Source organism: Lissotriton vulgaris, chromosome 1_1 (genome assembly GCF_964263255.1).
Source record: "Lissotriton vulgaris chromosome 1_1, aLisVul1.2, whole genome shotgun sequence".
Lineage (NCBI taxonomy): Eukaryota > Metazoa > Chordata > Amphibia > Caudata > Salamandridae > Lissotriton > Lissotriton vulgaris.
This window is the reverse complement of record NC_141685.1, coordinates 1958629951-1958654245: the sequence shown is the minus strand read 5'-3', so window position 1 is coordinate 1958654245 and position 24295 is coordinate 1958629951. Positions and strand designations below refer to the sequence as shown.

The 24295-nt window shown below is 50.8% G+C and overlaps 1 protein-coding gene across 3 annotated transcripts in view; it reads left to right on the top strand.

Moving 5' to 3' along the window:
• Positions 1-24295, top strand: part of FAM107B (family with sequence similarity 107 member B) — a 306505-nt gene that overhangs the window by 225620 nt on the left and 56590 nt on the right. For all 3 annotated transcript variants that reach the window (XM_086919693.1, XM_086919694.1, XM_086919689.1), the window contains exon 3: positions 21515-21668. In XM_086919693.1, the coding sequence (XP_086775819.1) occupies positions 21515-21668 (154 nt within the window). The remainder of the gene's footprint in view (positions 1-21514; positions 21669-24295) is intronic.

Below are 24295 nucleotides of genomic sequence, written 5' to 3'. Positions count from 1 at the left end.
TCCTACCGAGACACAAGATGGCGGCCGCTCTTGACTGTTTAGAATGTTTACAGACACCGGAAAGCCAATCAGCTTTGCTTCGCGAAGTTCCGTTACGCGTCAGGTACGCGAACCGGAGCGCTGTCACAGATATATATGTTTTTTAAAACGTTAATTTCTCAAAATCCACTGGAGCACATATATTGAGACATAGCAAAGGCACGTCGGGCAAACCAGATCTACAATTTTTCCAAGTTGCGTGTAAATCCATTCAGCCGTTCGAGCTAAAAGTGAGTCCAACCGCCCTATGGAAAACTCAATGTTTAAAACGCGTTTTGGGACCCCCCTTTTTTCTCAGCCCCCCCCTTGACGAAACCCCCCCAAAATTTCAAGGGCTGCTCAGAAACAAAATGTGCCATTTTCATGAAAATTTCAGCCGATTCCGTCCTCAAACGCCAAAGTTATTCGACATAGAATTTTCAAAAATCCCATAGGAAAAAAAACCTAACTATATATACCTACTGGCGACCGCCAGTAGGTAATATATATATATGTATATGTATATTTATATATATATAACTAATTATAATTCAGAAATCATTAATATTTAATTGTTTTATTGTTTAATGTAAAAAAATATTTAGTTATATTCAGTAATGATCTTAATAGCAACTAAATTTAAACATTTTTTTTTTTAGTGGAATAGAATTAAATTTTTTGTTAAAACTACACATACCTGAACCGTAAAAACGTCTTACCACTGAAAAAACTGAGCATTCCTGAATCCTAAAAACTCCTTACCACCCCAAAACCTACTACCCATCATTGAACCCGAAAACTCCTTAGTTCCGTAAAACATTACCCATCACTAAATCCTACAAATCCTTACCACCCTAAAAAACTACACATCCCTAAACGGAAACTTTACGTGTCCCCCTTAAAACCTCCCAACCCTGAATCCTAAATACCCTTGCCACCCGAAAAAATTACTGATGCCTGAAACCTAAAAGCCCCATCTGCCCAAAATGTTATTTTCTAAACCCTAACTTTGATGTTGATTATCTTTCAAAAAAACGAAACCCATAAATATGTAAACTTTAATTTTAATTAAAATACTATTTTTCGAAATTTAAATTCATTTTTAATAACTAGGTGTAATTGATATAAAAATAGAGCAATATCTATTATCCTTAAACGTAATTGATTGTTAAATTTCTATAAAAGAAATGCAAATATTTTGAAATAAATGGTTTTAAATTCCTAAATTACCCACATTTAATTTATAGCAACACAATTAAATGCACACGTGTAACAATATAAATGTGTGTGTGTGTGTGTGTGTACACATATATTTATATACATACATAAATACACTCAGACTTGTGTGCCTGTATGTGTAATTGTGTGCATGTGTTCACACACACAAACACTTGCGTGTATGTGTGGATTATTGTTAAGATTGTCCTTTTTAAATCTTTACAGTGTTATCTAAGCTGCGAAGTAAAAACTTGAAAAGCACTGGTTGTACTACATTGATGTAATGACTGACACTTTATGGCCTGTATAGCAATAGTAGCAGACCATCCGTTCATTGTTTGAAGTGGATTACCAAGTTATTACAGGACTACAGTGACAGTCTACTCTACAGTTTATTTTTCCTACTTGCTCTCCGTCAGGCAATCATGTTGAGAATTTTCTTTCAGTAGCCCTGTTACAACCCTAGCGACAAATGACCCTTATAAGTTCAGAGACATTCTATCAGACTGATACTGAAAGGGCTTAGTGATAGATTGCGATCTGAAACCGTGCATTATACTTAGAGTGGATGTTTGAATAACTTAGCCTGAAGATATCCTTTGTGTGAAGGCTATTGAAAGGCTGCTTTCATGTGTTAAGCACAATGTTATCACCAATTAAGAGAATATGTTTTTCAAACAGGAAGCGAAACTCTATAAGATAGTGTGCTTTAATAGGAGGAGGAGCCCGAACGTTAGATGGGCTAGGATTAATTTTTCTTCTCATGGTGGGCTTTTACAGAAACTTAGGCAGAGCAGATGCCTTTCTCCTGCGTGTCCTTCGTATTGCGTGCTGTCCTCGTTGGATAGCAGTGACCATTGATAAAGGGAATCTGTTTGCACTGTACCCTTATTTCGAAATTCACATAGCTTCGCCATGAATCCCCTGAAAACAACTAGGCTGCCTATCCTCTGTGACCATCTCTACCTTATTTTGGAACTATTTTGGCGACCATTTTGGTAGTAAAATTGGCCATGTGCTTGTCTTTTCAGGTTTCGTGAGACATGTTTAAATACAGTGGGCTTACAGCTCGCCCACAGCTTTCCATTTGTTAGCTCCAGCGTCACTCATTTACTTCATTCCCGCTTGTCGGGGCATGTGACCTTATGCCAACTTATTGTGTCCCTTGCTCACTTTGCCACTGGATTCAAGCAAGCCGGGCTGAAGACGGCTGGAATGCCAGAAACCGGTCTTCGGAAGCTTGTTTCCGGTCCAGGGAAGACATGGCTTGGCAGTTCGGGCTGGACTGTTCCCATGAGGCCCAGGGTCAGACTGATTTGCATATAGCCATGTCTGAACTGGGGTGGCAGAGTGGGCTAAAGAACGGTGATGGTTTAAACCCAGATCCTTTGACTGCGTGTGAGTGTTTGATTGATTCAGATACTCCGTCCATCACCACCCCCTTTTGTACCGCTTTTGGTCGCCATAAGTGTGGCAGGGGATGCTCAGACATGAGTCCCTTGCTCACTTTGCCACTGGATTCAAGCAAGCCGGGCTGAAGACGGCTGGAATGCCAGAAACCGGTCCTCAGAAGCTTGTTTCCGGTCCAGGGAAGACATGGCTTGGCAGTTCGGGCTGGACTGTTCCCATGAGGCACAGGGTCAGACTGATTTGCATATAGCCATGTCTGAACTGGGGTGGCAGAGTGGGCTAAAGAACGGTGATGGATTAAACCCAGATCCTTTGTCTGGGTTTGAGTGTTTGATTGATTCAGATGCTCTGTCCATCACCACCCCCTTTTGTACAACTTATTGTGTTTGGCACTCCCTTGGAGCTCGGAGCAAGTAGTTGTGTCCATTCAATGCTCCCGTTTTTGGAACTACTTTTTTCTTTGTGTTCTAGCTCTCCATATGAGTGCTTATGTTTTCAGTCTGTTGGTTCCCATATCCCTAACCATGTAGCTTCTATTTTCTCCCACCCGTCTCCCTTCTGTGTTGTTTCTTTTCCCTCCCACACCCTACACTGTGCTCTATACCACTGCACTCTACTCTGCACTATTCTACACCACTGCACTGTACTCTGCACCATCTACGCTACTGTACTCTATGCCACTCTACTCTACACCGCTGCATTCTATGCCACTTTGCTCTTCCCTGCACCACTCTACACTGCCACTTCACTCTGTGCTATGCACTCTATGTCCCTCTACTTTATGCCACTGCACTCTATGCCACTGAGCTCTTGGCCACTGCACTCTACTCTGCATCAATCTGCTGTATGCCACTGTATTCTACTCTGTACTACTCTACTAGACCCCTGCACTCAAGACTGCTCTACTCTGTACCACTCCAATCCACTGCACTCTGACACGCTACTACTCTGCACTCTATGCCACTCTATTCTGCATAACTCTGTTCCAGACTACTGTACTCTACGCCTCTCTTCTCTGTACCACTGCACTCTACTCTGCACCACTGCACTCTATACCACTGCATTTTACGGCACTTTAGTTTACGATACACCACAATACGCCACTGCACTTCCACCACTATACTCTGTACCACTGCACTCTACTCTGCACCACTGCATGCCACGTATTGCACTCCCAGTCGCACCACTCTACGCAACTGCAGTCCATGCCATCCATTCTACTCTGCACCGCTCTACTCTATACCACTGCACTGAACTCTGCACCACTCTACTCTAGTCTATGCTACTCTATGGTGCACCACCCTAAGCCACTATGCTTTAAGCCACTGCACTCTAATACACTCAACACTACTGTACTTTACCACTCAAGCCTACTGCACTTTACACCACTGCACTCCATGCCACTGTACTCAACGCTGCATCACTGCACTTTATGCCTTTGTACTCTACTCTGCATCACAGTACTCTACACTAATCTATCCACTGAACTTGATGCCACTACACCCTACGCCACTGCATTCTGCGCCATTCTACTCTGTGCCTCTCTACGCTATGTCCTTGCACTCTGTCACTCTACTCTACTTTGCATCCTTCTGCATCCTTTCACTCTACGTCCCTGCATTCTATGCCACTCTACTCTATGCCGCTCCACTGTACATCACTCTACTCCACTGCAATCTACCTTAGTGCGCTATACGTCCCTCTACTCTACAGCAATCTACTGTGCTCAACTCTGCACTACTGCACTGTGTGCCACACTACTATACTCTGCACCACTGCACTGTACTATACACTAGGCCACTGAAATCTTCTCTGCACCCCTCTATGCCACCCCATGCCATTGTTCTCAACTCTGCACCTCTGTACTTTATGCCACTGCATTCTACTCCCCAACACTGCACTCTACGCCACTCTACTCTACTCTACATCACTCTGTGCCACTACACTCAGAGCCACTATACTCTACGTCTCTGCAATATCCATCACGCCACTCTACGCCATGCCACTCTACTTCAGTGCACTCTACCCCAGCGCACTATATGTCCCCCTAATCTATAGCATACTGTGCCACTCTACTCTACATCACTCTGCTGTATGGCACAGCACTCTACACCACTGCAGTCCAATCTACTCTACACCACTCCATTTTACTCAATGCCACACTGAGCTGCACATCTCTGTGCCGCATCACTCTATGCCATTCTACTTTGTCATTCTACTATATAACACTCCATGCCACTTTACTTCACTCCACACAATGTCACTCTTCTCTACTGCACTTAACTTTAAGCCACTCTATGAGACTTTACTCCACTTTTTCACCCCTCACAATGCCACTCCACTGTATGCTACTATAAACTACCCCACTTCACTCGACTCAACTCTATGCCACTGCAATATACACCACTCTACTCCACCATTCCACCCCACGCCATGCCACTCTACTGCACACCACTCCAGACCACCCCACACCACACCACACCACTCTACTGTACAACATGAATAGAAGACATTGGTAAAGAAAATAATTCTCTTTTAGGCTAGACATAATGGCTTTGCCAATGCTGGTTTTGTTTTTAGGTGTTATTTTTGTAATGCCAAAGAATATAAAGTTGTATGGACATTTGTTAATGTGCAATACATTAGTTTAAAGTAATGTAATTGTGTAATTTGTATTTTGTAACAAAATATTTGTAACTAAAGTTCTGTAAACTGCTTGTATGTAGTAGTAAAGCGTACGTGTAAAGCGCGCAGATACCCTTCTGGATCTTGGTTGAATTATAAAAAATTGCAAAAATGAATAAACGTATCCCTGGAAATGTGTTTAGTGAGTTTATGAACTTAACTAACTTCCCTCAGAAAGAGATGTGCACTGATACCAATTAGTGGCATATCACAGATTGGTAAAGTCATGGTCTTGAAGTCTTGGGCAGATTCAAATGCAAACCCAATGCTCTCAAAGTGTCCGTTGATTATATTGAATGCAGAATTGCAGCATACTGACTGGCACTTCACTAACGACCCTATCTGTACTCCTTGGATGTGCCTGCATCAGTTATTGAGGTTGTTTGGCAGTGGGGGTTAACAGTGCTGACCCATGAGAATAAAAGTACATTTAAACTTCATTTAAAGTTCATTTTCAATGAAATTGCACACAATGTACTTGTTGTAGGGGTCCTGCGTATATTACTCTTACATTGCTTGAATGATGTTTCTAACAGATATAAAGCAGATGTACAATTCACCTCATTTAAAACCCCTTTCAGCTATAAATTTGAAAAGGTTAATAATATACTTACAAGTAACCGTTTAGTTTTTGTAATCAGATGGAGAATTTGTTTTTTAAAGTATATATCTAATTCTAACAATACCACCAGACATGCAAAGGAACCCATTTAATGTATGGAAGCCTGAAGAATAATTACTGTCTCGGTCTGGCGCGTTTTTGTTCTGAGAAACAGTATTCTTTGTTTTTCTTCAAAGCTCATATAAAGTTTTCATAGTTTATAGAACAACAACAAACATTCTACAGTTTTAACAAAAACCTTAACATTTTTCCTCAATATTATGTATGTAATGTTACACCAAAGATTATCTTTTCCAACAAATACAAACATATGTGTTTAGTCTACTTAATAGCAAAAAAGTGAGACGATATTTCAGGTGCAGCACTTCTTGGTACACACATAATTAAAATTTCAACTTTGTGTCTTTTCTGCTACAATTATTATCTGAAAGAAACAGGTTAGTATTAGATTCCTTACCTTAGACTATCGCCAGGCGTCAGACTGGATCCAGAAACTTTTGCGTAGCAGTACCCCTGCGCGTCTGTAGGCGTCGTCTGCGGCTCCGCGTCCGTCGTCTGCGTCGTTGGCGCCGGGATGACGTCGCCGGAGTACTTAAACGCCGCCCTCGCGCGCTGACGTCAGTTCTTCTTTTTTCCACGCCAGCAAGCGCAGATCCGGAAAAAGTGGTACCCCTTAGTCAATTTTTCACTAAACTTTTTCGATCATTTTTAATCCTTTTTGAAGTCTAACGACTCCGATGGTGCCGGTAGGGATGCCCGGGTTTAAGCCCTGCGCCGACTGCGACCGACTGATGTTGGTTACGGACCCCCATCGCCGGTGTCTTCATTGCCTGGGCCTCGACCACGACGACAAGGCCTGCTCCGACTGCCAGGCCCTGACGTCTAAAGCTAGGCGGGAGTGGTCCCGCAAGCGGCTCGAGCTCCGGCAGTCGGCCCCGCGCGGCTCGAGGTCCCGGTCTGCGAGGAGGTGGAGGGACCGGTCGCGGGGTCGGAGCCACCATAGCTCCCGGAGTCGTCCTCGGGCTCGAAGTCCTCAGGTAAGCACAAGAAGTCGAAGAGATGACATTGCTCTTCCGACTCCCCCCCGACGCTCGCGTGATGCGGCCGGGGGTTCGGGCGACACCACCCACGCGGCTTCATCGGAGCCGCGGGCGTCGCAGCCTGCTTCATACCGGTCGGTCCCTGGGCAGAATGCGACACCGGAGGAGATTGAGGCCTTCCTCACGGCCATGAGGTTGCTCACTCGTCCGTCGGGCTCCGCGGCGCCTTCGGGCCCAGCGGCCCCGACTGGGGTCCCCAGCTGCTCGGGCGCTTCGGCCCCAAAGCTGCCGGGTGCTTCGGTCCCGACGCCGCCGGTGACTCCGGTCCCGGCACTGCAGGCCCCCATAGGATCCGGGTCCGGGTCCGGGTCCGGGTCCGGATCCGGGTCGACCTTACGACCTCGCCGGCACCGGCCCCCAGGATGTCGCCCCCTGCGGTTCCGTCCCCGATCCCTCCCTCGATTCGGGTCCGGCGTCGTTCCCGACGCCGATGGGAGATTTCTACTTCTATGACCCAACCCCATCCTTTGGTCCTGAGGCTCAGGTGATGGGTGGCGAGGCGGATTGGGAGGGGTCTGAGGTCCCTCTGGCACAGGAGTGCCAGTCTTATCAGGACTGGGCAGGTGAGCTACGGGACACCAGTGGTCTGGACACCTCGCTGGAGACTGGCTTTGTCTCCCCTTCTAGCGTGGCTACGGAGGAGGGGGCTGCCTACAGTGTGGTGCTGACGCGGGCGGCCAAGGCCTTGGGCCTGGAGCTCCCCGTGACTAACCTCCTCACTGCGGTCCTTAAACTGCAGGCAAGCTCGGCCGAGCATCTGCTGCCGTTTAATGAGGCCTTGTCTGACATTCTTCTGGGCACTTGGTCTAAACCCGCTACAGGTCAGCCTGTAGATACGAACGTGGACAGACTCCACCGCCCGGCTCCGGGCTACCCTTGCTTCCTGTCCACCTACCCCACCCCCGAGAGCCTGGTCATCCAGGCCTCTAACTCCCATACCGCATTCCCGACAGCTCCCCCGATCGGGAATCCAAGAGGTACGAGCAATACGGGGAAAAGGTATTCTCCTCCCTGAGTTTGAGGCTGCTGTCAGTCAACACCACGTGCCTCTTGGGCCGCTACACCCACTCTCTGTGGGACACGGTAGCGGACGTGCTGCCACAATGGCCGGTGGAGGTCCAGACTAAACTCACCCAAGCCCTTGCGGAGGGTCGAGATGCAGCACGGTACTCCATCCGGTGTGGGCTGGATACCACGGACTCACTGGGCAGAGCGATGGCAACGACGGTGGCGATTCATCACCATGCCTGGTTGAGGTCCGCGCACTTTTCGGCTGATGTCCAAAACACTCTTATGGACATCCGTTTGATAGCCGTCGCCTCTTTGGCGACAAAGCAGACCATGCGCTTTAAGGCCCCGCACCAGCAAACTGCTGCTTTTCGCTCCTTTCGTGGCCAAGGAAGGGGCACCCCCACACGCCCTGCCAGCCACGGACCGCAGACTATTGTCCAGCGCGGTGGCAGACGTGGAAACCGCCGTGGCGGCGGTCGGGGACAACGGCGAGGCCAGTCCACACCTGCCCCTTCAGCATCCGCCTCAAAACCCTCCTAGTCCGAGCTTTCAGGCCCATGTGACGCCAGTGGGGGGCAGGGTTCGCCATCACCACCTCCACTGGCGCACTGTCACATCAGACAGGTGGGTGCTGCAAATGGTCCCAAGGGGCTACTCCCTCCCCTTCGAGGCGACCCCTCCAGCCATGCCACCGCAGTACCACCGCGGGTCGGGGGATCACTTGACTTGGCCAAGGGGGCCATCGAGCGCGTTCCTGGGCCAGAAGTAGGGTGTGGTTGTTACTCCCACTACTTTCTGGTACCCAAGAAGGGCAAAGGGGGCCTATGCCCTTTTTTGGACCTGCGGAACGTCAACTGCTTCCTCCGGCAGGAGAAGTTAAAGATGCTGACACTGGCTCAAGTCCTAGCTGCCCTGGACCCAGGAGACTGGATGGTAGCGTTGGACTTGCAGGACGCCTATTTTCATATCCCCGTCCTGCCAGCCCACCGGCGTTACCAGCAGTTCACGGTAGGCCACGAGCACTTTCAATTTACCATGCTCCCTTCGGCCTTACCAGCGCCCCACGGGTGTACACGGAAGTGATGGCGGTGGTCGCAGCTCATCTGCGCAGGTTAGGGGTTTCAGTCTTGCCCTACCTCGACGACTGGTTGTTGAAGGCGGGCTCGCCCCAGACAATCGTCCGCCACCTCCAGACTACGGCCGACCTCCTGCACCTGCTGGGGTTCTCCATCAATGTGCCGAAATCGCACCTGTGTCCCTCTCCGATGCTCCTCTTCATCGGAGCGGTTCTGGACTCTGCGCAGTTTTGGGTTTATCCTCCCGAGCAGCGGGTTCGGGATATTCAGGCTCTGATTCCGATCTTTCAGCCTTTATCCCGAGTCTCGGTCAGGTTGACGCTGCGGCTTCTGGGGATGATGGCATCCTGCATCCTTCTGGTGCATCACGCCAGGTGGCGGATGCGGGCTCTGCAGTTGGACCTGAAGTTTCAGTGGGCCCAGCATCAAGGCAACTTGTCCGACCATGTCTTGATCTCGGAGGGCACTGCAAGACAGTTGCAGTGGTGGCTCACGGACCGCAATTGGGTCAGCGGCAGATCCCTCTCCCTACCCCAACCGGAGCACGTAGTTGTGACGGACGCATCCCTCCAGGGCTGGGAAGGCCACATGGGAGAGGTGAAGATCAGAGGCCTCTGGTCTCCGGCGGAGTCCCGGCTCCACATCAACCTTCTGGAGCTGCGGGCGATCCGGCTTGCGCTGCAGGCATTCCTCCCCTATGTCTGGGGGAGTGTAGTGCAGGTGTTCACGGACAACACGACCGCCATGTGGTACTGCGGGGTGGGGTCGTGGACCCTGTGCCAGGAGGCTCTGTGCCACTGGCAGTGGCTGGAACATTAGGACGTGACTCTGGTGGTTCAACACCTGGCAGGTTCCCTGAATGCCAGGGCGGACAAACTCAGCCGTCTGTGCATGATGGATCTCGAATGGCGTCTGAACTCGGATGTGGCGCAAGGCCTCTTTCAGCAGTGGGGAAAGCCTTGGTTAGATATTTGCCACAGAAGAGAACGCGCAATGTCATAGTTCTGCGCGTTGACATTTCCAAGGCGGCACTCGCTCGGAGACGCTTTTCGTCGCTGTTAGAACTGGCTATTTCTGGTAGGCTAGGGCTGACGCCAAAGCCAGGCAGAAACCACCATTCTAGTCAGGGCAAGGAAGTCACACGCCAAGATAACCCCTGCTCACCCCCTTGGTAGCTTGGCACGAGCAGTCTAGGCTAAACTCGGAGGCAATGTGTAAAGCATTTGCGTCAGCGCACAATAGCAACAACATACTAGGCACACCACCAAAGAGACTCCACACAAGGTTATTATAAAAATAACTTCTGTATTGTAAAAACACATCAGATAAAATCACACATATACATGGTGCCAACTGGCACGGGTAATATTCACTTGGGGATTATTTACAAGACAGGGCCACATGGGCCACTGTCATAATCAACACTTTCCGAAATAGAAATACTTGTCAGAAATTAGAATAAAAGAATATAAAATCACTGTAGCACAAAGTAACAGTTATGAATCACATCCAGTAACTACTGGGAACAGGTAAGTACACACTACGCAACCCTAAACCCCTTAGGAGCATGTCACGCAGGGAACCAGGACATCACTAGGACCCCCCTGTACTAAAAAGGACAACCACCTAAGAATAAAATACACTTAGGGGTATAAATCAGAACCCATTACCCATGATGCATGAATATACATTCAGAGGATAGTAAAGAAAGAAAACACATGATGTATAGACCTACACATTCAGCGGTGTTAAGGACAGAGCACCTGATGCAATCAAAATACATTCAGGGGTGCAGCGCAAGAGGACACATGATGACTAAAACATTCAGAGGTGCAGCGCATGAAAAGAAAGACACATAATGAATGAAAACATTCAGAGGTGTCAAGAGTAAAGCACATGATGCAATAAAATACATTCAGGGGTGCAGCGCAAGAAGACACATGATGACTAAACATTCAGAGGTGCAGGAATAACACATGATGCAAGAGAACACATTCAGAGGTGCAATAACCATATAATTGCGCAAAGACTCACATAAGCCACTACCTGTGGCAGTCCCTAGGCCAATGGCCTTGTCGGGGCTCAGACGCCCTGAGTCTCAATGTCAGGGTGCCAGTCTCAAAGTACAAAAAGCCCAAACGTGGCAGCTGGCACAAAGTGCTGCGCAGCTGTGAAACAACAAAAAGCGGTGGCAGGGCTCTCAGTAGCCCCTAGAACAAATCTGCGCCACCTGAGCCACACAGGCTCTCAAACCAACACTGCGCACGTTGGAGCCACACAGGCTCTGGCCAACACTGGTCAAACGTTGGAGCCACACTGGCTCTAAAGCAACATGCCCCCTGGAGCCTCCCTGGACACGAGCTTCTCCCAGGCAGGAGGGGACGGGCACCGACAATATGCCCCGACGCCCCCGCTTATCTAACATGGCCCCCACGAGCCTCAACAGGCTCTACACATTGGGGCCACCCACTGCCAACTGGGGCCGCCCTTGAAGCCCTCGTGGCTTCGCACTGGCAACAGGCGCGCTCTCGCGCCACTAGGGGGGGGCGGACACCGACAACGTGTCCCGGCGCCCCTCCTCTCTTCTGCCCCCCTCGTTGTAGCCTTGCAGGGCTCAACACAAAGACTGGCCCCCAAGCCACTTACAGGGACTTCTGCACACCTGCGGGCCCTCAAGAGCCCCTCGCGGGCTCTACAACCACGGTGGGGCGACCCACTGCCATTCGGGGCCGCCCTTCCTCAGTCCCTCGACCGGCACCAACATCGGCGTCCTCTCTTCGTGTGGGAGTCCCGCTTTAGCCAGGGACTCCTACGCTGTGCCTCGCTCTCGCGCCCCCCTCTCCACCTGGTAGCTCCACTCACCGGACTGCCCGTGGGGGACGCTGGTCTGCGGGGCTCTTCCTGCAGCTTGGAGGCCTCGCGGCGGGGGAGGTCGAGCTTCTCTCCCTCTGCAGGGCTCCCTCGGCACATGGGAGCCCTGCTAACCGGCCACCTCGTCTCCTCGGGGCTCCTTCAGCCGAGAGGAGCCCCGCGAACGGCCGCCATCTCTCGCGCCTTCTCCTTTCTTCCTCGGCCTCAGGGGCGGCCCAGCCAATCACGTCGCGGCTCCTGCGACAAGCCCCTCATGACGCGAGGCCGCCAACCAATGGCTGCGCGGCCTCGCCGATGACGCGACGATCCACCGGCCAATCCCGTCGCGGCTCTGGTGAGGGGGCTCGGCTCTCTCACCCAATCAGAGCGCGGCGGGCTCGATCTTCGCCGCGGACTAACGGCCACTTCTGGGCATCTTCCGGCCCTCGGGCAGCGGCAATCACGGCGTGGGCAGCCGAAGTTAAATAAAATTAAGAATAAGCGAGGTGGGCACTCGCCAGGCGGGCAAAGCGCTCCTCAGCGCTATCATCAAAATAAAGCGCTCTTCCAGGGCTGCAAGCACCAAAGCGCTTCCAAGGCGCTAGAACACAAAGTATCAAGGTCCTTCCAGCAATGCAGCTCCACCATGCTGTACCAAGGTCCCAGAGAGTCCCAGGGGGCAAAGCAAAGTCCCCCCCCCCATCAGCCCAGGCAAGGCAGAGGGTCCCCCAGGAGTCCAGGAAGGTCCATCAGGTGCCCAGGGCTGGGCAGAGCCCAGGGATTCCCCCGAGCCCAAGCAGCAGCAGCCCCTGGCAGATTCAAGTTGAAAACAAGAACGTTTTGGAAGGGGACACAGCCCCTTCTTATACACAGAAATGCCTTTGAAGTACTTTGAAGTTTTCGTGCAAGGGGCCCTGAGTACTGGAATGTTTCTGGTTTTCGTCTTCCTGTCAGCTTCAGGGCCAGAGGTGACAGTGGGCCGTCAGGATGGAGAACCAGCAGGGTGGGCGGCAGGCACAGCCCGGCACCACCAGACGCTCTTTCCTCCCATCCCTGACAGCAGAGGGGCCTTTCATCTACGGCTGACTCAGACCCCCTCCTCCGGGGCCTTGCAGACCCTGCAGACCCTGTCCTACTCAAACCGGACAGTCCATCCACCAGCAGGCCCAGGCACTCCTGGGCAGACTCACCAGCCAATCATACGCTAGCACCAACTTACACAAATATGCCAACTTCCAAAAGTAGTACTTCTAGACTAGGCACAGTCATGCCGCATATATAATTTTGCAGCATTCATTCTCACGAGTTAATACATACCAAACTCGCCCCTGCACTCCCCACACAACAGGAACTACCATGGGCATACATATTCCCCATTCATTCCTATGGGAGGGCAGGTCACTCACCCTTCATACAGAGAGCTCCAGCACTTTACACTGTACCACAGTGAAAAAGTGCGCAGAGGCCTAGAATCACCAACACCAGGTTCCAGAAACAGGCTAGGAAAATGCAAAAAGTCTAGGGGTGAACCTGCCCAAAGGGCCGGGTCCAACAGTCGCGAGTGGAGCTGCGGTATGTTGTATGCCTTCCCGCCTATACCACTTCTGTTCAGAGTGCTGAAGAAGATCAGACTCGACCGGGCCCAAGTTATCCTTGTGACTCCGGACTGGGCACGAAGATACTGGTATCCCGAGCTACTCAGCATGTCTGTCGATCCCCCGATTTGTCTGCCTCTTCAGGAGGACCTTCTGTCGCAGCAGCAGGGGACGGTCCTCCACACGAACCCGTCCAGCCTCCATCTCCATGCTTGGAGATTGAGCGGCGACAGTTAAGGCCATTTGACTTTTTTTTTTTTAAACCTTTATTGGAAAATGAGCAGGAGATAGTAGTGGTACATTCACAAAGCCATACAATTAGTCATAGATGGTGCAATGCAGCAATAGACTTCAAGGAACCAGGTGTCATGTCCAGGCAAGCACAGTAGTAGACATCAACGGAAATTCATATAACAACAGTAATTGCTCGTCGTGCAACGCATCATCACAGAACAGTAGGCAACAGTAGGCGTATGGGCCCGTAGCTTATACTCGGAAAGGAGGGGTGAGAAAGAGCAACATAGTACACTCCGAGCCACCACTCAGCATTTGATCGGATGAGAGACCCCCAGCACCAACACACGCAAGGTAGTTGGTGACCCATCAAGCCGCCCACATGGACAGCGCAGTGTAACTCACCCAATCAGCAGAACAATAGAATAAAGCAGCAACGCCATTCCCCACAAACCATTGTGAACGGCAGTTGCCCGTGCAGCCTAACAAACATCGCAGCACTAGCCAACCCCAACCCGATCTTCACTCTCAGGTTCAGAGTCCTGCACCGCCCTAGTAAGGAGGTACACCTGCAACGGGCTCCAAAAATCCCTAGGCCTAGAGCACACAGGCATCATGTCCGCATATATGTTGTACTGGTCCTGACAGTAAATGATGTCACCCAACCAGTCCTCGAACTTCGGCACTCTTCCCCGTCCCCAACAGCAAGCCACTCGCCGCTTGGTCAGCAATAAGGCCACGTCCACAAACCAACGGTGGACCACTGGCACCTCCTTAGTATACCCCAATAGTAGGACCACAGGGTCAAACAACACCCCATCCTCAGTCATAGTCTGAAGAGCAGTATGGACCTGCACCCAGTATTCCAAAATGGCCGCACATTCCCATGCCAGGTGCAGAAAATCGGCACCCGCTGCCCGGCAACGGGCACATCTATCGTCCTCTGACAACCGAAATCTAAATTTCCTGGCCGGGGTGTAATAAAACCTTTGTATGAACTGGTAGTGTATAATTTTCAAGCGGCAACTAGAGGAGATATTGGCAGTCACACCACAACAGTACAGCCATTGCTCGTCAGAGATGGCAATCCCAAGTTCGGCATCCCATTGTTCCCGCACCCGGCTAGCCGGCGTAACTCGCTGTCGTCTGATGGCGCCATACAGTTTACAATCCAAGTGTCGCCCATCGGAGACTAACAGAACATGGAGCGGTAAGGTCACATCCGGTTCTCTAGGGAACTCAGGCAGTAAAGTCCGCAGGCCTTGTCGCAAGCGGACATAGTAAAACATCTCCAAAGGGGAACAAGCCACACTGCCAAAAAATTGTTCACGGGTACGGAAGGTGCCCTCGCGGAAGAGGCTTCCCCACGTAAGGGTCCCAAGCCGTTTGCATAGCCTCTGGAACCCTGTCTCATGCAACAGGGACAAAGCAGGATGATATGCCAGGGGCAGTGCAGGTGAGTAGAGGAACGAATGTCCCAGTAGCTTCGCCACACGCTTCCAAGCATCCACCGTGCAAGTCACCGTTGTCTGGTGTGTATCCACATCGCCTACATTGCCCAGGACAATGCCCTCCAATGGGAGAGGATGGGCAACCCATTGTTCAGCCGCAATCTGTGACATAAACGGTGTGGGGCGCATCCAATGGTATGCATAGTGTGCCTGAGCACTCAAATAATAAAGTTCAAAGTCAGGAACATCAAAACCTCCATCAACATAGGGCAACATTATGGTGGCCCACGCTACTCTCGGTTGTTTACCCCCCCAGAACAGACGAATCAGCTCCGAACGGAGACGTTTAAAAAAAATACGCGCCAGGGTAGTATGGTATATTCTGAAAGAGATACAAAAAGCGGGGTAGGATCACCATTTTTATCAGAGAGGCTCTGCCCGCCATAGACAACGGCAGAGACATCCACCTCGTAACGTTATCCGCAAGTTTAGTGATAGCGACCCCGTAGTTAAGCCTAATAGTCTCCTCCTTGCTCAGCAAGACCTCAATCCCAAGATAACGCAGCTCCGAATCACACCACTCCAGCGGGTAGTCCAATGGGAAGCGATGAACCGCTGCAGTGAGGGGGAAGAATTGGGATTTCTGCCAGTTAATATGTATCCCAGATATACCTCCAAAGGCAACAAGCTCTCGTAAAAGCGCGTTAAGGTTCGCTTGCGGATCTTTCACATAGAGCGTAACATCGTCCGCGTATAAAGAAATCCCCACTTGGCGCTGAAAACAATTAAACGCACTCTGTTGGTGCAGTTGGCGAATACGACAGGCAAGAGGTTCTATGGCAATGGCAAACAGGAGGGGAGAGAGGGGGCATCCCTGCCTAGTTCCCCTCGTAATAGGAAACTGGGGAGAAAGCACACCATTCACGACCACTCTCGCCACCGTGTCAGTGTACAGCAATTTGACCCACGAGATAAAAATACGAGGGAACCCCATCCTGCACAAGACATCGATCAGGTAACCCCACTCCACGGAATCAAACGCTTTCGTAGCGTCCAGGAAAACGGCGGCTACCGGGATCTCCGGAGCTATAGTTGGGATCAGGGAGAACAGCGTTCGAAGATTATGAGATGTCGCCCGGCCAGGCACGAACCCAGACTGATCAGGTAATACAATAACAGGCATAAGCTCCGAAAGCCGCGCCGCCAACACTTTTGCCAGTATCTTGACATCGCAGTTAAGCAATGAAAGAGTAACTCAAACAACAAGAGAGTGTTAGTACAGACAAACTCTACTAGCCAAAGTTAGTACTAGATACCGCTAAGTTTGTTAAACAAGGCTATTATTGTCAGTTGGAAAGGATAGAGTGCACGTGTTCAAAGAACTAGCTAAAAGGACCCTCAGGCCCCAGTGGAACACTGGTAGCCAGTTGTCTTCATTGGGTCCCTTTTGTCGCTAGAGAAGTGAAGGTGAATCTAAAAAGAGTACGCACTACTCCTCAAAATTATTTAATGAGAGGGTAGCTCTAACTCTGTTAAAAACAGTGATCGAAAAACATTATTTTTCTGGACTACACCGGGTTGTGCAAGTTTGAACCACAAAGTCCCATTTGAAAAGTGTAAAGAGAATTAGTATAAAAACACGGTCAACATGTTTCTGCCAATTAAGCTAAGTTCGCTCGGCATTCGTCAGGACCAATAAGAAAAATCAGCTCACTGTTCTGGGCACCCTAAAGTGCACAGATACAGGGAGTAGTGTCATTTACTGATACGACCTGTGATTTGTCGGAGCATTTAGTAGGAAAGTCTTCCCCAAGTTGCTAGTGGCCCCCTCTTAGAGGAGGTACCATTCGATATATTATTTACTGAAAGTGTGCCCCATGGGCAATGCGGCAGGAGGAATCTTCACGTTTGGGCCATTTACACCAAACGGCTCCCTGCTTGGTCACCTACAAACAGCCACATCCGCCATCCATCCATCCATCCAAACAACCAACAAGTCATTCGTACAAAGAAACTCAAAAAGAAGTATCTGGGCATTCCCGGTGGGGTGCCCACCAGAGGTGCACTTCACCACTCCCACACACTACGCCGCACTCCGACCCACAGGGCGTATACACGGCCCAGGCGCAGCGTGGGGGTGGGTTCCCGGAGCACATCAATGTCATCAACCATCGCCCCCTTAGTGACCCCCAACAACGGCCACTCATATCAAATCGAACATCCCCACGCCCAACTCCAATAGTACAAGGCTGGAGGAGCCCAGGCCACAAATACAGCTATGCAGATGTCCGTGCACAGCATCCATAACAGTCTTCATGCTGAGAGAAACGCATTTATGCGTCATCCTCCTCTCCCGCCGACCGGTGGCCCTCGTGGTCCTCCCCATCCCGCCGGTCATGCGCAGATCGTTCCCTCTTGAGGCGCTTTGCAAAATCCTCCGCATGTTGAGGATTCGTGAAAAAATTTTGTTTTGCCTGATGGGTCACCCTAAGTTTTGCAGGATACAGCAAGGCATAGTCCACCTCTAGTTCACGAAGTTTTTTCTTGACCGCCAGGAATTTACGTCGTTGCTCCTGCACCATAGGCGTAAAGTCAGGATAAATGGTGAAGTTGACCCCCTCAAAGGAAAGCGCACGATTGGTGCGAGCCGCCCGAAGAGCAGCGTCCCAGTCCCGATAATTCAGGAGACGGGCAATGATTGGGCGCGGCGTAGCCCCCGTGGCCGGCCGTGGTCCAAGGGAGCGGTGCGCCCGTTCAACAATGAATTGCGTAGAGAATGTCTCCGCGCCAATCGCGCCAACCAGGAGTCTCTCCACATACGTCTCCATTTTCCCCCCCACGTTGGTCGTCTCCGGCACACCTACCAGGCGTATGTTATTGCGCCGGCTTCTCGTCTCCAACTCCTCGTTCTTAGCGGCGATCACTCGTAGGATATTGTCCATTCTCGCCAGCTGGGTGGTATGAGTGGCGGCCGTGTCGTCATGATCCGAGATGCGCTGTTCCGCCGCAGTCAGGCGCTCCTCATGTACATCCAGTTTCTGCACCACTGCGTCCATGCGCGAGGACAGTTTGTCCACTTTATCCACAATAGTGGCAAAACCCTGCCTCATCTCCTGCATCATCTGCTGAAAGTCTGGGGTGGGAGGCTGCAGAACAGGATCAGCGGCAGGTGGGGGGGGGGGATCGCGAACTCCCGGCCTCTTGCACCAGCCGAGCACCCCTCCTGGCCGCCACGGAGTCAAAGGACAGCTTAGGCTGCTTGTTGTCAGGCTTCCCCATGGTGACACGCTCGTAGCGCGTATTGGCCCCCACAAAGGTGCACAGAGAGAAGCCAAGGGACTGCAGGGTCCACAGCCACGAGTTCCTAGCGGTGTGTCCAACCAGCCAGAGCGCACAGCATACCAAAGCCCCAGACCAGCGTACAGTGCCCGGCCAGCCCCCCTATGTCGCCACGCCACCACGGGATCTGGCCCCTCCAAAAATCCCAAATCCAGCCACTCTTCCAATGGCAAAGAAGAGCACTTTAAGTTGTAAGCAATATAAGGCAGGGGGGGGCCCAACAGTAGTGCAGCAGAACACCTCACAGCGCAGTAAAATAGGCGCCACACAGGGGCTACACCAAGGACGGCGTGGACAGTCCTGCACCAGAGAGGCCCCAGCAGGTAGCACACACCAGACAATCTGGCCAGTATTTCAAGGCAGGGACTACAGTCAGTAGAGTAGACAGCAGGACGGTGCCTCAACGCAGAAGGAGAAGCGCTGCGCTCCAAAATCAGGCGCCTTCGACTCCAGGCGGTACCTTCCCCCAGCCACCTTCGTGAGGAAAATGGCGCCAAACATAAGTCCAGGTAGATGCTCCGCACACTGTGGACTACACTGAGCCCACCAACACACAGCGCCGGCCGCTTCTCAACAAGCCGGAGGAGCACCACAGCCGGAGGCACGAGCAGGCATAAATACCCCGCCACTCCCAACTGAGCAATGGCCGCGTCTCGCCTCGGGCTGCAGACGTGGCCCTGTCGCGCTCCGTCTCCGGAGTCCGGCGTGGCTCCCTCTCCCCCGCTCCTCACAAGTCTCCCTGGTCCCAGGTAGCGGCCACAAGCGCCCGCTTCGGCGGGGGCGTCCAGCCGCAAGAAGAAGTCAGAGGTGGAGGGGACAGGGCCTCCACCACACGTGCGACGCCGCGGACTGTAGTCGGCAGGGGCGCCGGACCACGGAGCACTCGGCCTCCAGAGCGCCTAGCGGGGAAAACTTCAAGTCCCCGTATCTCCAGTCAACATGCTCCGATCAGAACAGGAGTTGGACCGAGTGAGGTCGATAATGTCCACAGCAAATATCCAGGGTCAGGGCAGGGATAGGCGATGGCCAAGAGGATCAATGCCAGGATTAAAGCTCCGGGCGGCAGAAGCCTCACAAGAGTGCGGCCATACTGCAGTGCGCCCTCTAGCGCCCCCCAAGGCCATTTGACTTGCCTCCTGAAGTTTGTGATGTGATTCTGGCAGCCAGGCGTCCCTCCACAAAGTCGGTATACGCCTGCAGGTGGAACAAGTTTGTGGCATGGTGCACAGCAAAGGCTGTGGATCCCCTTTCTGCCCCTCTTTCTGAGGTTCTCCTCTTCCTTCTTTCTCTTGCCCAGCAGGGCTCTGCTCTGTGCACTATCAAGGGCTACCTTTCTGCTCTTTCCGCCTTCTTAAGGCTACCTGATTAGCCTTCCTTGTTCAAGTCCCCGTTGTTTAATAGGTTCTTAAAGGGCATCACTCATATGTTCACCCCTGTTCCTTTCGTGATGCCTCAGTGGGACTTGAACCTTGTACTTACTTTTCTGATGTGCGCTCCCTTTGAGCCACTTCATAACTGTCCTCTCCGTCTTCTTACCCTTAAGACTGCTTTCCTGGTTGCCATCACCTCTGCCAGGATTTGAGTGAGCTCCAGGCTCTTTCATCCTAGCCTCCCTTCCTTTCTGTCCATCCGGACAAGGTTGTGTTGCGGACAAGACCCTCTTTCCTGCCCAAGGTAGTCACGGCCTTCAACATCGGGCAGTCCATCACCTTGCGCACCTTCTTTCCGCCTCTGCATCCCTCTAAAGAGGAGGAACGGCTCCACTGTCTGGACCCAAAACATGCGCTCTCTTTCTATTTGATCGCACACGCCAGTTCCGGGTGGATGACCAACTCTTTGTTGGTTACGTGGGCGCTAAGAAGGGACGGGCGGTGCACAAACGGACCATCTCTCGATGGGTCGTCTTGTGTATCAAGGCCTGCTACTCTTTAGCTAAGAAGGAGCCTACTGTTGTGCTGAGGGGCATTCCACTCGGGCCTCGGCTGCTACTACTGCCCTGGGCCGGGGAGTCCCCTTGCAGGACATCTGTCAGGCAGCTACATGGGCCTCGCTGCACACGTTCGCAAGACACTACTGCCTGGACAGCCAAGTCCGGAGGGATGGCTTCTTTGGCCGTTCCGTCCTCCCGGACTTTCTGGTGTGATTACTGGTTTGCAGACCCACCACCGGGGTTGGTATTGCTGGGGTATCTATTCTAAGGTAAGGAATATAATACTAACCTGTTTCTTTCAGATGCACAAGTTACTTACCTTCGGTAACGATATATCTGTAATAAACAGTAGAGTTAGTATTAGATTCCTTACCGCCCCACCCATCCTCCCCGTTCTGCGAACCGATATCTAGGGTTAAGGTCATCAGGGCCCTAGTTTCATGGCACCAGTGTTGGTCTTTATCATGGCTCTGCAGTTCTGGCGCAGAAAAGCTGCGTATAAGAACTGACGTCAGCGCGCAAGGGCGGCGTCTAAGTACTCCAGCGGCGTCATCTCGACGCTAACGACGACTGACGCGGAGCCGCAGACGACGCCTACCGACGCGTAGGGGTACTGCTACGCATAAGTTTCCGGATCCAGTCTGATGCCTGGGGATATTCTAAGGTAAGGAATCTAATACTAACTACTGTTTCTTACAGATATATTGTTTCCGAAGGTAAGTAATTTGTGCATAAGTTTGAGCAATGCAAAAGTGAATGTGTGTCAGTGTATTAGGCGTTTGTATGCCATCTTCCTGGGATCTTTTATTCTGGTTTGAGTTCTCAGTCCGTTTTCGTAATTGCTGTTCACCTTCAAAATGTATTTTTCTGGAATGCTGTTTCTGCTTTTATTTGGCTCTTTTGTGTTCCATTATTAAACCTTTCCGTTTTTTAAAGGACCATTAGTAATCTCTCACATGGTTTCCTTATTTTTAGGGGCATTGCGCCTCAGAACAAACCTGAATTACAAAAAGTGATGGAGAAGCGGAAACGAGACCAGGTGGTAAAACAACACAAAGAAGAGGAGGCACAGAAAAAGAAATCGGACTTTGAGATTGAGTTACAAAAACGACATCAGAAACTGGAGCAGGTGAGGCACATATAACATCAATGCAATAATAAAGATGTGGTCACTGTGAGTTTGTTTACACACAGGTCACTTATAAAGTATGGCCCCGCCATTCTCAGCAATATGTATTTTTCCTAAAGGCTTGCAATTCATGTTTTCGTCTCTTTATAATTCATTGAGCTGTAGTACTTGATCAAAGGTTGACATTGCAGCTTCGTGATTTGTTAAACGTGTGGCAGTCATATGCACTTCTTTTTAGGTCTCGCTGTAGCCAATGCGCTTGCGCATTGCTTTTGCGAGAAATTATTTAGAGGCTCCAGGAAAGCCTAACAAGAGGGCTTTAGAATGCGGATTATGGCCAGTGCATGTGAGGCATTCAAGCACGAAGCTGGCATCTGGACTGCTTTTGCCAGCACGCGCTCGGCCTCACTTCTTGCTCCTCCTCTTGCTTTCGTTATTGCTCAAACCCCATATGCTCGTTCCCTCCCACCCTTCCTTTGATGCCAGAGGGCTTTGGAATGCAGATTATGGCCAGTGCATGTGCCTCACCATTTGCTATTCCCCTATCAGACTTCAAAGGCTGCCGCTCCACCGCCCCCCGTCATCAGACTTGAAAGGAATGCACTCCCCTCTATCTGTGCTTTTAGCCCTACACTCGCCATACATTAGCTAAAGCTCACCGGTGGGCCTTTTGCCCCTCACTAAAAGCTCCTCTCCTCACGTCTCTTTCTCGCTCTTGCACCCACGCTCTTTCTGTTACTCCATGCTCTCTTTATCTTCATTCCTCCCCTGTAGTTCTCTCTCATTCTCGCGCTCTCCCTCACTCTCCCCATAACATCCCTCCCGCTAACCTACTTTCCCTTTCAATGCTGAATATTGAAAAATATAAGCAGTCGCCAGGTGTTTTTAACTCATTTTTTTTCACGTTCTACGTGCGCACCACTCGTGTTATTTTTTCTCTCCTCCTACCCCTCTCTCTATGTCTCTTTCTCGCTCTCTCACCCACACTGTTTCTGTTACTCCTTGCTCTCACCTCCACCCTCCAAGTCCACCCTCCAAGTCCACCCTCCATCACTCAGGGGCACCACCACGTCACTCGGGGGCACCACCACGTCACTCGGGCGGGGACACCACCACGTCACTCGGGCGGGGACACCACCACGTCACTCGGGCGGGGACACCACCACGTCACTCGGGCGGGGACACCACCACATCACTCGGGCGGGGACACCACCACATCACTCAGGCGGGGACACCACCACATCACTCGGGCGGGGACACCACCACATCACTCGGGCGGGGACACCACCACGTCTCTCGGGGACACCACCACGTCACTCGGGGACACCACCACGTCACTCGGGGACACCACCACGTCACTCGGGGGCACCACCACGTCACTCGGGGGCACCACCACGTCACTCGGGGGCACCACCACATCACTCGGGGACACCACCACATCACTCGGGGACGCCACCACATCACCCAGCCCAACCACATCATCACTCAGCACCACAACAGCACTGTCCTTGCTTGCTACCAACAAGCATTTCCATAGCCAAAAGAACTCGCATTAGGAAAGTGTAAGCTATTGGCTTTGTGAATAACGATGCTATTAATTTATATATTTTCAAACCCAACACATAATAAAATAATGAGTCATTTACAATACCAATAGCTAACACTTTCCTAATGCGAGACCTATTGCATTGCAAATGCTTGTTTGCTATAGGATCACCTTTTTCATGGTATTCATAGATTCACAGCAGTGCACATTTGTGCCTTTCACAAGTTTTTTTTATCTCCCATTTGTTTTCATTTCTCTGAATACGAATAGCCTTTATTTTATTCAGGAGACCCATTCTTAGATATCAGATGTCCCTCCTAGGGACAATAATGGCGTTTTATCCGCATAGTATTTACATTATCAACAACATACCACCAGCCAGAGGCTACTTATTTCCCACAATAAGATGGCTGTCCCAGTCAGGCTCGCACAGTCCTATTTTTATCTTCATGACTACAGAGGGTAAATAACCCGGCGTGCACCTCGGTATACAACGAAGGTAGGAACTAGGTATTCGCAAGCTACACCGGAGCGGCGGTCTCGACGGTAAGCAATTTTACGGAGGTGATCTCTGTATTAGAGAATTCGGTAGTCGTTTCTACATTTCAAGTCCGTGTCGTTTCGTTTATAGGACTTCTTCTTTCAAATCAGTTCTTCTTGATATCGCGCAATGCATCTACAAATCTGTCAGGTAAGAGTGAGAGATTTTCTTTGTTTGCTTTAGCCTCGGATATCTTGTTGTTTTAACGGTGTCCATCTAAGGAGTTTATACATTTAACCTTCAGGTGAGCCATCGTAGGCTATTGCATACGTCGTACATACCAGTGTTCCAGGGCTCAGTAGTTCATACGGATTTTTTCTTCACATAGGGCAGGACAAACGAGCACCACGTTAGTGCGTTACAGAGTTTATCCACAAGGTATTTTATTATCCATCAGGCCTCTTTTGATGATCTATTAGCACACCGGGTGTTCTTGCACTATATTACTCACCATTCTTTGATACACGGTTTTGATTAACACACACTTACCTTTGACATTCTGGGCAAGTCATGGTGTTTGTACTCTTGGACACAAAGGTG